The 18,962-nt window shown below is 32.5% G+C and overlaps 1 protein-coding gene and 1 long non-coding RNA gene across 3 annotated transcripts in view; both read right to left on the reverse strand.

Annotated features, from left to right (window-relative positions):
- Nucleotides 1-16,801, reverse strand: part of LOC115884137 — a 53,768-nt gene extending 36,967 nt beyond the window's left edge. The window contains exons 1-4 of one of the 2 annotated variants that reach the window (XM_030902642.1): nt 16,577-16,801; nt 11,647-11,870; nt 6,568-6,756; nt 3,656-3,889 (exon numbers count right to left, since the gene is read on the reverse strand). In XM_030902642.1, coding sequence (XP_030758502.1) covers nt 3,656-3,889; nt 6,568-6,756; nt 11,647-11,870; nt 16,577-16,713 — 784 coding nt within the window. In that variant the 5' untranslated portion in view covers nt 16,714-16,801. The remainder of the gene's footprint in view (nt 1-3,655; nt 3,890-6,567; nt 6,757-11,646; nt 11,871-16,576) is intronic. The other variant, XM_030902644.1, reaches the window with a different exon arrangement.
- On the reverse strand, nt 15,380-15,923 carry LOC115884138. Its single transcript, XR_004050502.1, has 3 exons — nt 15,840-15,923; nt 15,544-15,731; nt 15,380-15,485 (listed from the first exon to the last, which is right to left on the reverse strand). It is a non-coding gene; the product is annotated as an uncharacterized LOC115884138 (long non-coding RNA).
- Nucleotides 16,802-18,962: the final 2,161 nt, after the last annotated feature.

The following is an 18,962-nucleotide window of genomic DNA, read 5'->3' on the forward strand; positions in this document are numbered from 1 at the left end:
AAACAAGAATTTCCATTAACATACAAACTGGATAAAATTTTCTCACATTTGCCAAAAATAAGCTTTCTAACGTCGGCTGTTTAAGCAGAATCGTGGTTAATCAATTACTCAACTTTTTGGAACACCCTGTATGATTTATTAAAAAATTTCAAAATATGTAAAAAAAAAACAAAATAAATTATGCGTGTCCAGACGTTTTCCCGAACGACTAACCGTTTTTTAAATAACAAATATTGTAATATTTGAGGGGCGTTTTCACCCTGTTGGAATTTGAGATTCGATTGAGTACCCCTCCTTATCGAACCTAAACCCCACAGTCAATCCGTTTGCCAAAAATCAGCTTTAAACGTCAAGCAATTTAAGCAGAATAGTGATTACTCAATGGTCATATTTTATGAAACACCCTGTATATATTTGTAAAAAATCTTAAAATATGTAAAACAACATAATAAAATATACGTGTTTTAAGAGTTTTTCCGAAAAACTCACCGGTTTTTAAATAAAAAATATTCTAATAATTGAGAGCAGTTTCACCCCCTTAGAATTCGAGTTTCGAAAAATCCCTTCTTATCGAACCTCTACACACTAAAGTCAATCCGTTTTCCAAAAATCAGCTTTTTACGTCAAGCGCTTTAAGCAGGATCGTGATTAATCACTGACCAGATTTTTCAAAACACCCTGTATACATTTTTAAAAAATCTTAAAATATTCTGAAAATTTTTCAGAATAAATAAATACCTAAATATTGAAACTTAATAAGTAAGTACTGAAACATACAGCGCCATAATATCTCGACCTCCGTCCGTTATGCTCGTAACAGGTTGAAACAGAATGTATCTAAAACAACTGATGCGTTATTCCCCAACCTGTTTCAAACCTCCATTCCCAATCGACCGATGCAGCAGCGTTCCTTTCCTACTCCGATTATCTCGACCGCCGCCCTGTTATGCTCGTAACAGGTTGAAAAACAACATATCTAAAATGACTGCTTCTCCAACCCGTTGCGAGCCTCCATCGACAATCGACCGATGCAGCAGCGTTTCTTTCCCACTCCTGTTATCTCGACCGCCAGGCGTTATGCCCGCAACTGTTTCAAAAACTGCTTCTTTTATATCCTATCTATTATTTTTAAGCTGTTGCAAACCCAATACGACCATCGACGGTTTCGACCGAAGCAGCTACGTTCGCCGTAGCGCTTTCCCCACTCCGTTGTCCGTTGTCTCGCCGCCTGTATCGATGGTTGACGAAATAACATGTTTTCCATCCATACTAGTTGTTTTTTGGAATTGCTTCGAGCAGCATAGGATTTCGTGGTGGTGCAGAGCGGCGACTTCGTTTTTCGTTTCACGAGCGGCCGATCTCTACGTGTCGTTATTTTATATCTGTTATTTTTTAGAAGTAGTAACGGTTGCGTTATGTTATTTATAAATAATTGTTATAAAATAACAGATAGTTAAATAACAACCCATCACTACCAGAAACTATTCGAAACATGTCAAGGTCGCATTTCGTCGCCCAACTTTGAACGCATTTCGATTTATTTCCAGTTGTCTTGACCCACTTCGATTTGCCTCGACCTACTTTCGATTCTTAAAAGCGTCATGAGGAGGGCGAGGGGGGATTTTTTTGGCGTTTTTTGTTGCCCCGTTCAATTTTGTTTTGTTTTGAGCTATTTCCAAAACGTGTCGGTATCTGTACCGGAGGCAAAGGATTTTTTTTTCATAAATCTCAGCGAAATAAGTAAATCTAGACGTTTCTAAAATAGCCGTTGTTACGATGATATTTCGTTAATTACATCTCGTTTTGTGTTATATTTATATTCCACAGAATTAATATTTGAACACGCGTTTATTATGTATAGTAGATATTTAGGAACATAACTTTTCACTTAAACTGCAGGAATATAATTACAATATTTTTATGATTTAATTTTATTATAATGAATTAGTATATAAAATTGTATATGATATGTTTGTTTACGGCCTTAATTGATTAATATAACAGTAGTATTGCTTGATGAGTAATACTGGTAACATTGTCAATATATCCGCTTGTGAAAATTATTAATTGACCCGATGTCAACCAAAGTATGATCACGCACATTATTTAAAAGCAATGTTCTTTTATTGTTCTTAAGAAAAATCTGCAAACGATACTTTTATTAGCACCCAGGATGGTTTAATATAAATTCATTCAACTAATATTTATTATGCAGGGGATTTCGATAATTAAAATTAGAAAAACAAAACCAAATTCGTACACTAAACTTTGCTACAGACAACAGTATAAATGTTACTTTACCATAACCAGAAATAATAAATAATTAGACGGTTTTTTAAATAATTTTGTGTGTATTTTGTTCATGAGGCGCAATACCATGGATTATAAGCCGATAAATGGTAGACCGCTAGTTAGTCACTGTTTTATGTTTTTTACTATGTTGTAATTAATAATATTAGACAATGATTAAAACTAAATATTCTTGTGTAACCTTCGAAGCATAACCAATTTAATTTGCCATCGGCAACTCTTTTTATATCAGTTTTTCCATGTTTACTTATTTTTCTGAAGCCAAAACAACGTTTGACCTTGATTGTCTCGTGATATTTCACAAAATAGCACGATAAATATACGTCTGTCCGTTCTGTAGCTACGGGGTATCCGTGGAAGGGGAAACGATATTCTCTCGATGTTATTCGTAAAAAAATAGACGACGCGTCCCATCAATAAAAATTCAACAAATTTGCAAGTAGCCAATAAAATGAGTGGGCGGAGCGATTTGCGGTGACGTACTCATCAAGTCGACGTATAACATTTATTGCTGTTTATTTAAATGTTTTTTGTCCGCATTCCTTCCATAGACACAGATCCAGCAAATGTACTGTAAGCCCGTGTTATAAAAATTAGGTCCCATGTTTCCTGAAATTGATCGAGACGCGCCGTGATTGGTTGTTTGTTTTTTATTGTTAATCTGGGTTAACAAAACTTTTTTTAACAATTTTCTAACAAAAATGTTTTACGAAATATTTCCATAAATATTTCGTAAAACATTTCGGAGATAGTGTAGCGGCTATTTAACAGTTGTTACTTCTAAAACTAAGTTATGAAAATAACAGTCGCCATAGCCGTGGTATTTTTTTTGTGTGTTATCTAAGTAGAGAATAATTGTAGTTGAAGCAATGACTAAAGAATACAAGGACATATAACACCCGAGACCAAATAGTTACATCACCATTGTAATAAAGTTTATAAAAAGTTCACTACACAAAACAAATTATTAAAAATCGCTAAAATTGTCACTGTTGACGAAATGGTGACTTATCCGTAGGCTCCAAAATGATGGCGTCTAACGTAACAAAGTCTGCTGCAGCCCGTATATGGGCGTTACATGCCCTTGAATTCTTTAGTCATTGAGTTGAAGTGATTTATCGTTTGTTTGATAATTGAGGGTGCATCCACATCATTCTAGAAAAAGCGGATCGTCGTAACGACCTTGAATCAATTTCCAGAAATTCTATTGACTGAAATTTTTCGAAAATTCATATGTCAAATTTCAGCCAATAGAATTACTGGAAATTTATTCAAGGTCGTGACGCCGATACGCCGTTCTGCTTTTTCTAAGATGACGTGGATGCGCACCCTAACAGGTACATACCTTCGTTTGCTCTTCTTTTTGCCAATATAGCGAACTCGATAGCTTTTGCTTGGTCGGTTCTAGCCCACTGGCGTGCCAATTTCATGTACACCAAGTGCAGTAAGTAATTCGCGTTCATAAACAGTGTGTTGGAATCGGTGTAATCTGGAAAGAACTGCTTGACGTTCCAACTTTTGCCGGCGCTTAGTTTTCTGGCAATTATCAAGTGTTCTTCCGCATTCTCAAACTCTTTCACTATAATACATAATAATACAGATAATAAGTTATAAGTTAAAAGACTTATCATATAAAATGCAGCTATACGTCAATATGATACGGATAGTCAGATACGGATTAACAATAACGACCAGTCAATATTGTATAATATACCGGGTGCGTCTCAAAAGTGGCTCACCCCTATAACTTTTTGATTTTTTCAGATAGAAAAAAACGCGATTTGGTATATTAGTATATGACATAAATTAGGATTGATTGACGTAATCAATTCTTTTCGGCTACTTCCTGTTTCACCGGAAATGACTACAACTTTTGATTTTTGAATGGCATGATTCGATAAAAAATGACACTCAAAATATAATGACATATCATATGTCAACTTTTGATATTTTCTCTTAAAACAAAATTGCATTTTAAATTTCAATCTAGAGTGCCATTGCTGTGTTAAAAACACTAATCTTAAATCAAGGACCCTTGGATAAATAAATTTGATTGTCTAATGTTTTTAGTGTTTTGTCCTGACCAGTTAAAAGATGTCCAAATCATATTTTTAATCATATCTCAATTTTTTCAAATGGAAATTGTGGCTCATTATCATATTTGGAAAAGATATTTTTTTACGAATAATTTGGTACCACACACTTGGTATTTCGAGTCAAATTGTCGCTATGAACCGCATGTTGCAATTTCAAATAAACCATATTCGAAAATGTCAAAAATTGACATATTATGATATGTCATTCTATTCAGAATGAGAGTGTTATTTTCTATCGAATAATCCGGTGAAACAGGAAGTGACCAAAAACAATTGAATACGTCAATCAATTCTAATTTATGTCATAAAAAACATACCAAATCTGAAAAAATAAAAAGTTATAGGGGTGAGCCACTTTTGAGACACACCCGGTATACAGGGTGGTCCGAACTGTATTCGGGAAACATTGGCAGCATATTTTGCAGATAAAAATATAGAGATAAAAAAAAGAGTATAAATGTATGTCCTAAAATGCTTATAGTTTCGGAGATACAGGGTGTAGAAGTTTCATTGTTATTTCGATTTTTTCCAAATAATAAGTAACGTCAATATTTGGATGAATGTTGGTGTCTGCGAGTTTTTTTGATATGAGAAATTTGATTTTGATATCAGTATGACTACTATTTGCGGGGGGCGCCACCTACATGTATTTTAACTATTTCGAAGAATAATAACTTTTCGTCCGTACCTGTATAAAACTAGTGAGTAAAAAATATACATTTCCCTGATTTTTTACGTAAAAAATGTAACGAAAAAATGTAAAAATCGTTACGAGCAACCGTCCTCAAGATATTTAGAATGGAAGTAGTCAATTCAGCTCATTATTAACAAAAAATAAACATGATGAGTATGTATTATGATAAATTAATCATAAATTTTTCTTCGAAAGAATGATGATAAAACAGTTTCTGTTATGCTTTTGACACAAAACATTTCAAATTTATAATTTCAGTTTTAACTCTAGTCAACATGTTTAATTTATGTCAATGATGACAGGTATTGATAATTTCGATTCTAAATATCTCGAGAATCATTACACGTAGCGATTTTTACCAAGAGACCTTTTTTTGCGTAAAAAACGTCGTAAATATATATTTTTTTACTCAGTAGTTTTATGTAGATACGGACGAAAAGTTATTCTCTTCAAACCGGTTAAAAAATATGTAGGTGACGCCCTCTACAACTAGGAGTAATATTGACATCAAAATCAAATTTCTTATGTCAAAAAATCTCCCAGACACTAATTTTCATCCAAATATTGACTTTACTTCAGAAATTATTTGGAAAAACTCGAAATAAAAGTGGAACTTCTACACCCTGTATCTCCGAAAGTAAGCATTATAGAACATACATTTATAAGAACTTTTTTATTTATTTTTATCTGCAGAATATGCTGCCGAAATTTCCGGAATACAGTTCGGACCACCCTGTATATGTATAGGCATTAACTTATTAGACTAAATTCATAGGGGGTGACAAACTGTAATTATTGCTCAGCAGCTATAGCGTCTTGTAAATTGATAAAATTATTTATTTATTATTATTTTATAAACAAAAACGAATTGCTATTAGTACTTTAGAATAGTGATGGGATAACACAAGCGAAAATTCGCTCGAGTACTCGATTATTGAAATAACCGACATCGCTCGGCGATGCAAGTGGTGAGTTACGAGCGACGAACGGAAGCAATCCTAAAATGAAATAAATTGAAATCCGATTTTAATGTTACATACTCGATAAAAAGCCCAGCGAATTTTCTACATACATTGCAGGTAGCAAATTTATACGACGTTATCCGTTGCGTATCTGAGGGACAAAATTTTACGACCTACATCGACAATGCTTTGAAATAAACTAAATCAAGCGATCAAGCGAATCGCTCGTCGCTTGCTACTTGCCATTCATCACCGAAAGAATATGTGCTCTTCGCACGCAACTTATTGCGTGGCGCTTGACGTTAACGAGTACTTACAACAAGCGACGGTCGAAAAACCGTATTTTTAAATACGAGCGATATTTCGCTCGATTATTGCAATCGCTTGAATACTCGATTATTGAATTTAATCGATTTTTCCCATCACTACTTTAGAACATCTCTAGTTTTACCTATTTCTCTAAGATTTTTTTCGTACACGCATTTTACAAAATGGGAAAATTTACCTTTCTCAATTAACAATTTTGAAAAAACAAATCTAACCAACGCTTCATGTTTTCCAGTCGTTTGATTGGTCTTGGCGTTATCGATCGCTTTCTGAAGAAGTAGTTTTCCAAGCCATAACCAATCTTGCATATAAAAAGAGAACTCGATGCCAGTACTTAGTAAAATCTCTGTTTCTTTTCTATAATTACCTAATAAAACTAATCTTATTAGTAAAATAACACTACCTATAGTTCATATCAAATAAACTCTTAGTCACGTGTTTAAGCTTGACCGGCACAGCGTTGCCCACTTTAACTATACTCTGTTTTTTTTTCTCAGGTAAGATTTCGACAGACGATGACAGAAGAAAAGCAGATGATGTCCCATACCATTCTATTTATCTAAGTCTATTTATTTTACTAAAAAAAGTCTCTAATATTTTTTAAGTTAACTATGGATGGGTTTAAATATAAATCCGTCATGCGTCGTCTCTTGTTTTTAACCAAGTTTAATTGGTTTATTTCAAAAATGACAGATCTTATTTCAATTTTATTGGTTTGACGGAAAGATAAACGACAAACGGACGCCGATGCGTATGAACTCGCCTTTAGATATTTGAGGCTTGTCAAAGTCTTGCCAAATTATTGGTTATAATTTAGTGTCAATTTTTTTGTCAAATATCTGCGTTTTGGAAGATGATGCATTTTTATTCGTGTTATTATGTGTGTTTTGTGTCTTTTGAAGTCAAGTGGAGGAAAAATCGAAGGAAAATTAGCTGTAGTCCCAGAAGCACAGTTTATAGTTAATACTTGCTGCCCAGGCAAAAAGTCTTATACACCAATAAAGTTACCATCAATAGAGTTTGTATACCATCTCGTCGTAGATAAGTGAATCTCGTATATGGTGCAAGAATCGTACTAAACATATACTAAAAACTGGATTAACTGTAAAATATCGCACACGATAGGTAAATAATGGATTTTAGTACTGCAGAAAAACAATGTCAAAACGTACTGGTTAAAAAAAAATAAGATTAAAGTTAATTAATCAACCTTTAAGGTATAAAATTTGGTAAGTGTTATTATTAATAAAATAGTTTGTTTTATTGATGTTGTTTTATTGATTCCTGTGGAATATTACAAATTTGTATTTGTACATAAGTTATATTGATAAATATACAGTACGTCTGTCCGTTCTGTAGCTACGGGGTATCCGTGAGAGGGGAAACGATATTCTCTCCATGTTTTTCGTAAAAAATTGGACGACGCGTCCCATCAATAAAAATTCGACAAATTTGCAAGTAGCCAATAAAATGAGTAGGCGGAGCGATTTGCGATGACGTACTCGTCAAGTCGACGTATAAAATATATTGTTGTTTATTTAAATATTTTTTGTCCCCATTCCTTTCATAGACACAGATCCAGCAGACGAACTGTAATAATAAATGCGGGAAGTTTCTTGAAGCTTGAAAGTAAGAGATACATAGTTCTTTTTTATATTTTTTTGGTATGTTTTGTTCTTGCTTGTTTTGTATTAACACATACCGTTTTTTTTTAATAAAATAACTCACTTACAAGTTTTTTTACAATATTTTGAAGTAATCACTTATCAGTCAAATTTTAAATATATTAATTTCCTGCTATGCGTTCCAGTTGTACCAACTTATTTCTTTGTAAAATAAAATAAACTACTTTGAAATTAAAATGACAGACACATCTATCACTGTCAAGGATCTTGTCGTTGGACAGACTATACATTCTAAGGCAGCCAGCAAAAAAATATTGAATTCTCATATTGATAAACATACAGGGTCCTTCAATAGTGCGTCGCGTCGGGCAGTTGTAGCTCCTAGAATAAAAAATTTGGAAATTTTGTTTAAGTGCAAACCTAAAGTATGTACCAGGGTGTATTTCAGGAAAATATTTTAACTTCTATAGGGTGGATTAAAAAAGTGTGAGTGGATCTGGATGTGATTTTCTTTAAATGGAACACCCTGTATATTACTGTATTTTTGGCTTCCTTTCTGATCACTGTACATAATCCTAAATATGAGTAACTATATTTCGATAGTTTCAGAAATATTAAAAAATAAATCAAAAATATATATTTTTCAACCCTTCCAAACCAAACTTTGTGAAATATAAAATATTTGTTCTTTGTTTTTTTAAATGGTATATTATGTTCTGTATATTATTTTTTTATTATATGGAGAGTTAAAAAATGAAAATTTTTTGTATTTAAAGTATTTGAAAATTTTTAATAGTTTTGCAGATACACGCAGTATTATTTCATATGCCGCATTCAATGATAAAATACGAGAGAAAAATCATTGGGCGGCCTTTGGTAAAAATTACTGTGGAACATGCCATATGAAATATAAAACCGCGAATATCTGCAAAACCGTTAAAAATTTTGAAATAGTCCAAATACATAAAATGTTCGTTTTTTAATTCTCCATCTCTTGAAAAAGTAATATACTTAAAAAAAACAAAGAAAAATTATTTTATATTTTAGAAAGTTTGGCTTAGAATTTTGAACATCATATATGATTTACGATTACCATAATTATAGCAGAGTAAGTACAGACCATCTAAAGTAAATACCTAATATACTTTTGATTTCAGGACAGTTCTTGAATTATTAATAATTTTTTTAAGAAAGGCTGAAAATTTTATAATTTTTATTTATTTATTAATATCTTTGAAACTATCAAAATATATTTACTCACGTCTTAGGATTATGTAAAGTGATCTGAAAGGAAGCCAAAAATGCAATAATATACAGGGTGTTCCATTTAAAAAAACTCATCACGATCCACTCCCACTTTTTTGAGCCACCCTATAGAAGTAAAAATATTTTCCTGAAATACATCCTCGTACATACTGTTGCGGACCCGTTTCGACTCGACCTAACCATGACCTAACCTAACTATATGTCCCGCCCTCAGATGATCTTAACTAGTTATGGGAGTACTCGAGCGAATTTTTGCTCGAGTACTCGATTATTGAAATAACCGTCATCGCTCGATTATGAACGAGCGATGCAAGTGACGAGTACCAAGCGACGAACGCAAGCGATCTTAGAATGAAATAAATTGAAATCCGATTTTAATGTGACATACTCGATAAAAAGCCGAGCGAATTTTCTACATACATTGCAGGTGGAAAATTTATACGACGCCGTATATACCGGGTGCGTGTCAAACGTGGCTCACCCCTATTACTTTTTTATTTTTTTAGATAAAAAAATGAGATTTGGTGTGTTAGTATATGACATAAATTAGGATTGATTGACGTATTCAATTGTTTTCTGTCACTTCCTGTTTCACCGGAAATGACTACAATTTTTGATTTTATATGGTATCCTCGGTATTTTTTTTTTACTTTATTCGATAAAAAATGACATTCTAAATAGAATGACGTATCATATGTCAACTTTTGACATATTCGCTTAAAAACAAATTGTATTTTAAATTTCAATCTAGAGTGCCATGGCTGTGTTAAAAACACTAATTTTTAATCAAGGAGCCTGCTTGGAAAAATAGATTTGATCGTCTAATGTTTTTAGTGTCTTGCCGTGGTCGGTTAAAAGATGCTCAAATCGTATTTTTGATCATATCTCAATTTTTTTCAAATGGAACGAGCGTGGCTCATTAGCATATTTCGAAGAAGAATTTTTTTACGAATAATTTGATACCACACACTTGGTACTTCCAGTCAAATTGTCGTTATGAACCGCATGTTACAATTTCAAATAAACCATATGCGAAAATGTCAAATGTTGACATGTGATATATCATTCTTTCTTCAGAGTGTCATTTTCTACCGAATAAAGTAAAAAAGTACCGAGGGTGCGATTTAAAAATCAAAAGTTGCAGAAATTGAAAAACAATCGAATATATCAATCAATCCCAATTTATGTCATATACTATAACATACCAAATCTCGTTGTTTTATCTGAAAAAATAAAATGGGTGCCATTTAAAAATCAAAAGTTGTAGTCATTTCCGGTGAAACAGGAAGTGACCAATAACAATTGAATACGTCAATCAATCCAAATTTATTTCATATACTGACATACCAAATCTAGTTTTTTGTCTAAAAAAAATAAAAAAGTTATAGGGGTGAGCCACTTTTGAGACGCACCCGGTATACTTATCCCTTGTGTATCTGAGGGACAAAATTTTACGACCTACATCGACAATGCTTCGAAATAAACTAAATCAGGCGATCAAGCGAATCGCTCGCCGCTTACTACTTGCCGTTCATTACCGAAAGAATATGTGCCCTGCGCGCGCAGCTTACTGCTTGGCGCTTGGCGTTAACGAGTACTTACAACATGAGACGGACAAAAAACCGTATTTTTAAATACGAGCGATATTTCGCTCGAGTGATCACTCGGTTATTGCAATCGCTTGATACTCGAGTACTCGATTATTGAAATTAATCGGTTTTTCCCATCACTAATCTTAACATCGCATTAAAGAATAGATACCGTAATTATTCATTCGAACGTTCGAGAAGAATCGAGTTCCACTGGAATGGAGTAGTACATACGAGAACATTCGAAACCTTCTCTATGCACCTAATGATCTATGGATTATTCGAGAAACTTTTTAGCTGTGGGTATAAAATCCGACGGCTGGGGCCTGAGGAGGACAGAAATAAATAGACGAGTACAGTTGACGCGCTAAAATTCAAAATAAATTCTTTCTAGATAAATAGTTATAAATCGTTTGTAAATAGTTCTTGAAGTCTTTTATCGTTATTGTTTTTGTTAATTAGTGTTAAATAAATTGTGTTTAAATAAATTGTGACTTTCTATCCACACGGAACCGACGAAAAACGTAACAATACTTTAGATTTACACTTAAACAAGTTATTTTATTCTAGGAGCTACAGATGCTCGACGCACTATTGCCGGACCCTGTATACAAGTGTTCTGCTTTTTTGGCACTCAGTATAGCTTTATTTTAAATTATGTATGGACGTCTTGCTAGTCAAGTTAACATTATCAGCAAATGTATCATCTGAATTTATGAGAAATTTGAGGACTAAACTATTATCACAGGTAACATTCTATGTGATCTGTGATCCTACCTATATTATGTTCATCTTCGCTCTTTACAAGGGCATCGCTCAGTTTGCGCAACTCTTTCTCGCTGAACTTTAAGATGGGCTGTTGCCATATGTTACTCTGATATCCAGCCTCCTCCCGTAACTTATTTTGAACGTCGAAAATACTTTGGATGTACGCCTCTGTGCCCAAGTGACCGCTTTCGTGCAACTGCAGCAAGAGAGCTTCGTAATATGGCAGTTTGTACCTTAAAAAAAATTGGAAATTAATTAATAAATACAGGGTGGCGCCTCTCATATGCCGCGGAGGCTCCAAGGAGAACGACAGTTGGTATTGAAATGAAATTTTGTGAGCATATGTAGGTTAATTCAGAGCACTTTTTAAAAATATAGAGAGTTCTACAGGGTGTCTCCAAAAAAAGTTAGGTACATATCAAAGTTGTGTTTTTTGTAACGGAACATCCTATATATTAATTGATTTTCTGATTCTGGAAGAAAAATAGAGGTCAGTTTTATGAGAGAATAATATTACTAAAATGTAAGGTTTTTGACATATTTAACATTTTCTAGAAATAAAGAACAATTTTTAAATTACAATAAAAGCTACCTAAATTGAGATTTACCCGGTATAGCCTAATATGTAGTTAAATTAACTATTGTACGTTAAATCAAATTAAAACTTGATCCAAAAAGTTATACAGGGTGAGATAAAATTAATATTGAACATTTCACCTTTAAAAGCACCTTTAAAAAACACTAATAAGGTTGCCTACCCCTCAAACGAAGATTTTCCTAGATATTTTCATTTACCTGATTTGATCTGAGTAGATCTTTATTATTTGATAAAATCTAGATGGCTGTGATATGTTTGACGTCACTTTAACATAGCTGTCTAATTAGTCCAACTTTAACAACCAGTTATCATTTAGTGTCAGTTAAAACAAAAAAAAATCTCAGAAATTTGCCCCGAAAATGCAAACATATCCTACATCAGAGAGAATTGATATGATACCGTTAGTTGGTGAATGGAAATGCTTCTGATTTTATCTAGTATGTTTTTTTATGGAGATATGTTAAAGACAGTGTTTACAAAATTCGACCAACTATTGTCGACAACATGAGAGAAATTATTGTAGCTGCTTTTAGAGGTAGAACTCCACATATGCCTTTTAAAATGAAAATATAATATATATCACACAGCCACCCTAGATTTTTTCAGATAATAAAGATCTACTGACGCAAAATCATAAAAATTAAAATATCTAGGAAAATCTTGGTCTGAGGGGTAGGCAACCTTAATAATATTTTGAAGACATATAAATTCCCCATTGAACACCGGAATAATATACTGGATGTTCCATTTAAAATAAAGGAGTAACTTGCTATTAAAAGTGACTAATTTTCCATATTAATTTTGTCTACCCTGTATAACTTTTTTCGTGTCAAATTTCAATTTGGTTTAACATACAATGGTTACTGTAACTAAATAACAGGCTATACAAGGTCAACTAAAATTTAGACAGCTGTTATCGAAATTTAAAATTTACTCTTCATTTTCACATAATGTGAAATATGTCAAAATCCTTAGATTTTAGGCATAAGCTTCTTTATTAAAACTCACCTTTATTTTTTTTTTCTAGAATCCGAAAATCAATTAATACATAGGGTGTTCCGTTAGAAAAAACACAACTTTAATGTGTAACTTTTTTTGGGCACCCTGTATAATTCTATATATTTTTATAAAATGCTTCCAGTTAACATACATACGCTGCTAAAATTGAATTTCGACATAAACTACCGTTCTCCTTGGAACTTCCTCGGCGTATGAAAGGCGCCATCGCCACCCTGTATGTTAATTAAGAATGTGCAACTCTGAGAAACACCTAACTGTAGTATGGAGCAATAAAAAGGATTGGAAGAGAGAAACGTTTCGAATGAAATTTTGAGGATGCATCCATACCATCCTAGAAAAAACGGAAGCGGCGTATCGGCGTATTGGCCTTGAATAGATTTCCAGTAATTCTATTGGCTGAAATTTTTGACAGATGAATTCAAGGTCGATACGCCGATACGCCGTTCCGCTTTTTCTAGCATGATGTTGAGCACCCTGAGGGTAAAAGTTACTATAAATGCGACATATTTTAAAGTTAAAAAAGTGTCGACATATTCACCAGGGGCGGGCATATGGGTTATAACTAGAATATTTTTTCTAAAAAAAGCATGTACACCACTGACTTTTTTTCTCTTGTTAGCGAAATAGTGTAAGCAGTTTAATGCCGATTAAAAGTTGTCTCTTGGTATTTTGTCGATTTCGGCCTCCTTGATGAGATAAACGCAGTTTCATTAATTTGCCTTGATCCAAGTCTAATAGCAACCCTTAAACAATTTTAATATCATTAACTTGCGAAAGTTTTAAATAAGCACTCATTGATTCCTCATCAAAAGATATGAAAAAAAGTTACTATAAACATGGGTATGGAATAAAATTGTTTATCCCATCAAGGAGGCCGAATTCGACAAAATATCAAGAGATAACTTTTAATTGGCATTAAACGGCCTACACAATTTTGATATCAAAAGAAAAAAGTCAGTAGCGCACATGATTTTTTTTTGAAAAATATTCCAGTGATTTGGTTTGGTTTGGTTTGCACGTCCCTGATGAATTTATCGACCGTTTTTTAGCATACCCTCAAAATTACATTCGAATCACTGAAAGTACTTGGAAAAAAATTATAATAAATCAAAAGATTATTAAGACTTTAACACCCTATATATAGCTACGAAATAAAGCAGAATCGGGCCGATGTTAATATGAAAAATAAATCTTATTTTTACGTGAGGAATCTCCCCACGAGAGATGGCATATGTTTTTTGAAACACCATGTGTAAGTATCTGGATTTAAAGGTTTTTGTAATATTTTAAATTTTATATCACAAAACATCCCCCATTATAGCTTTTTCTTTAATGGCCATAAACGGGAGTAAAAGATTAACCGCCCGAACAAACACTAGAGGCCCCACTGGTCATCGAATGGTGTACAAATTGTGAAAATTTAATCATCTAATTTTAACACAAGAGGTCGCGCTTAACTTTCTTAATTTTAATTCAATTTTCATTGTTTTCAAACTATATTATTAGGCTTTACTGTATTTATATAAATGTTTTCTTAGTATAAAGTTGCATTATATTAATTTAAATTATATTACATCTATGTATTACATACATATTTAAAATTAAAATATTATGACATATATGATATACAGGTTGTTAATTTGATTATTACTCGCGGCAAGAGCTTTATGGTTGAAATATGGCAACCTCGGCCCGCTCGTCGATAGACGACGCGACGCGACGGGACGAGTCGCCAGAAAACCCTATAAGTGCATGCGTTCTCAATAGACAGTGTTCCCAACAAGCAAAATTTATTGCTGGAACATTGCCAAAACTTCGCAAAGCAAGGTTGGACATTGCTTTTTTTATTGTAGAGAGGTTTATGCAAAGTTTCAGGGTAGCTTAATCTTCCGCCAAATAACATTGCAGTGCAATGTAGTAGTTTAGGCTTTCGCGGCCATCGTTTGAAGAAATTTGGTTTTTCGGGTTTTTAGGCCGTCGTCGGTATTGCAACGAATTTCTAAAAAAAATCTTAAAGTTGAATGTCTGAAATAATACAAAATATATAGGTACGGTATAAACATTATTTTATATTTCTTACTCAAAAATACAAAAGGAAAGTATAACATAATGTATGTATGTAGAAGGAAAAGCAAACTTATAGTTTAATTGTTTTCGCATGTTGAATTGTCTTATTCATGGTTTCAAATTCCTCTTCGGTAAAGTTTTGAAATCTATATCCAATCAATTTCTAAAGTAGTAAAAATCAAAACAATCAGTTGTAATAAATAAAGCAATGAGAAACTTACCTCTTGTGACAGTAATCTTTGAGGCCCCTTTATGTCCTTATTTTAAAAATTTCAAATGACTATAACATCATTAAAAAAATATTATTGAGAATAATTAATACTGAATATTATTTGTGATTTTATCATAAGATTGATATACTCGTATCCTGATTTTATCTACTTTAATTTTCAGTTGGCTAAAAGCTAACCTAAAACATAAAATACAGCTTAAAAACAAACTAAACTAAACAAAATTTGGTATACTTATTCATGGCTAAGTATTATTAAAACACACATAATAATAAAATTATACTTACATCTACATTCATTAAAATCTCATCCGAAAAGCATAAAATGTGATACCAAAAACGTAAAAAACAAGTGCGTTAACCTAACCTAACTTATACCGTATGATCGAAAAAAAAAGACGTCAGCGATGGCTATGAAAAGAAAATCGCTGTCATTTTATATGGGGAATGTCATCGATATTCATTTCCAAGCCAACTAGACGCCGTTTTTTTCGATCTTATGATATATTTGTTATATTATTAATTAATATTAACTTGCACGGATCTTTCATTTGAATCTTTGTTGCAATGTTGCAGATAAAACGTTTTAATCACCATTCAAAAACAATGTTTCTGTAGCAAGGTTTCATCAAGCACGACACAACGTTTAGAAATCAACATTACAAAACAAACTGTTTGGGGATTGACTGCAATGTTGCAAATGTAATGTGAGATTTTTTGCTTAGTGGGTTGCCATTCTGTTCCCCTATAAGTAACTATCCATTTAACAACCTGTATGTCAGTTACCGTCTAAAATGTCATCTTGGTAACAAAATGTTAGTTATTGTCAGAAATAGTTAAAATTATGTTAAAATATTAAAATTCACAAGTTATAATTAGATATTTTATATTATCTATTTGAAAAACAAAAAGAACACGAGAGGCGCTTTATTATTTACTTTCATTTCTTAACATGACAGGGGAAGTTCTAAAGGGAGATATTTTGTGATTTTAATCAAAAATTAAATATAAGAGGAAACACTTACTGACGAATTTCATTTAGGCTATACTTAGGCAATTCGGCCCGCATTCTTTCTATCTCTCTTTTTGTAAGCTGTTTTCGTTGCCTTTCTCTTTTTAACAGATTCTCTTCAAAAATCTCTGAAGATTTTCGTTCATTCATGGTTTCTTTCTATTATAGGACTTTTATATATTTAGAATATGTATTTCCTTTTAATTGACACCTTTGATTGACACTAATTTATTTGATATCTGACAAATAGAGTCTTTATATCAAAATACAGGGTGTTTCGTTTTACATACAGGGTGGTCCGAACTATATTCCGGAAACTTCGGCAGTATATTCCGCAGATAGCAAGTAAAAAAGTTCTTATAAATGTATGTCCTAAAATGCTTAGTTTCCGAGATACAGAGTGTAGAACTTTCATTTTTATTTCGATTTTTTTCAAATAATTTATGAAGTAACGTCAATATTTAGATGAAAATTGGTATCTGTGAGATTTTTGACATGATAAATTTGATTTTGATGTCAATACGACCATAATACGACTCCTACTTGTAGAAGGGCGTCACCTACATATTTTTTACTTGTTTGAAGAGTAATAACTTTTTATCCATACCTGTATAAAATTACTGAGTAAAAGAATATACATTTACGACAGTTTTTACGTATAAAAGATCTCTTGATAAAAATAGCTACCAATAATCATCATTGAGGTAAATTAAACGCATGATATTGACTAAATAGTTATTAGACTGAAATCATAAATTTGAAATGTTTTTGTGCCAAAAGTTCTTTATCACCATTTTTTAATAATTAATAGCAAAAATGTTTGCCTAACCAAACCAAAGAATATTATTATTGTTAATTGTTATTGATAGAAAAATATTTTAATTAAAATCCTCTATTTCCTCTATTTCTATCAATAACAATTAACAATTTGCCAAAGAATGAAAACGAAATTATATTATCATATAGAAACGCGATTTGATTTTTAGGACACTTCTTAAAAAACTTAGGAAAACTTCAACCATAAGTATATATTTTCATGTTTTTTTTTTAATTTTCTCTAGAACGGTATGAAAATTTGAATATACATATAGGTATATTGAAGTATGAACGGGATGAACCATTTTAGAACAAGAAAATTTTTTATGAAGAATGCAATTTTCTCAAAATGTTAATAATAAAAAAGTTTTTTTCTCTTGTAAAGACAATTCGGGGACATACTGTAGATAAGATGCTTAAATTGCAAAATATACCTATAACTACGCGAATATTTCCAAAAAGCGCACTACTATTTCCAAAATATTCAATAAAAAAGATTAGGAGTTAAATCCTTAAACAGGATATTTGGACTTGAATCGTTATAGCTTTTTCGGATAATCCTCTGGAATAATCCTATATAAAGAAAAATATTTAATCTGTTGGTTTCTTACTTTTTTTCTGAAAATCACCGGATTAGTAAAAATTCTTCAACATTCAAAATATCCGTTAAAAAATCATTTTTTATTTGGTATTTGGTTATTTTGTAGACAAAAAAAAAATTCAGTTAACTTCTCCTTTTTGCTGCCAGGGCTAATCTGGACGGGGCCTACTTTGTTTACGCGGAATCCGAACCGCGGTCCTCGGCCATATCATGGCCTACCGACTTGGCAAGTGTCTTCGACTCACGAGGTATCCGATCTGATTCGGCCTCGAACCGGCGTGAATGAGCAGTGTGTGTCAAATTGACACACTGCTCATAGATTTTACACTTTTGCCTTATTTTTGACAACAGCCACGGACAACAGCACGATACAGTTTTACCCAGTTTTGTAGACAAGGTTTTTTTTGTAGAAATAGAAAATTTATGCGGAAACAGAGAAATTTCTAACAAAAAGTAAAAATAGGACGGACATACCCAAGGATACTATAGAGATAAGGATAGTTCGATTTCTATCTTCCTGCACTGTCACTTTTTTTACGTCATCTACTGACCGAGTTGAAGTTGGCGCAAAAGATTTTAGACAGTGACAGTTATTTTTGCATTTGACTATCATTTGACGGACGAGCGCACAGTGCGTTGGAAGATAAATTTAGCGGGACAAAAGCGTTTGGTTAGAAATAAGCCAAAAAATGTGTACTGATAAGAATAAATAGTAGACATTCCAATTGATACAAAAATGGACGTGAAATTTGGTCGTTTTCTGCTCAGCAAGGCAAAGATCATACGAAAACAAAATATTTACAAGTGCTTATACATTTTATTAGAAAGCCAAATTATGTTGAAGATTGCCAAAGGTATGCACTTTTCTATTGTACGTATATTATTTGTTAAAATCCTTTGTGCCTTTGTTCTGCAGATATCAAACTTTCACTTTTTTTCAAATATCGATATATTGAATGATGTAGATCTTTTGAGTTACCAA

Source organism: Sitophilus oryzae, unplaced genomic scaffold, assembly GCF_002938485.1.
Source record: "Sitophilus oryzae breed Bouriz unplaced genomic scaffold, Soryzae_2.0 scaffold_2017_pilon_pilon, whole genome shotgun sequence".
Lineage (NCBI taxonomy): Eukaryota > Metazoa > Arthropoda > Insecta > Coleoptera > Curculionidae > Sitophilus > Sitophilus oryzae.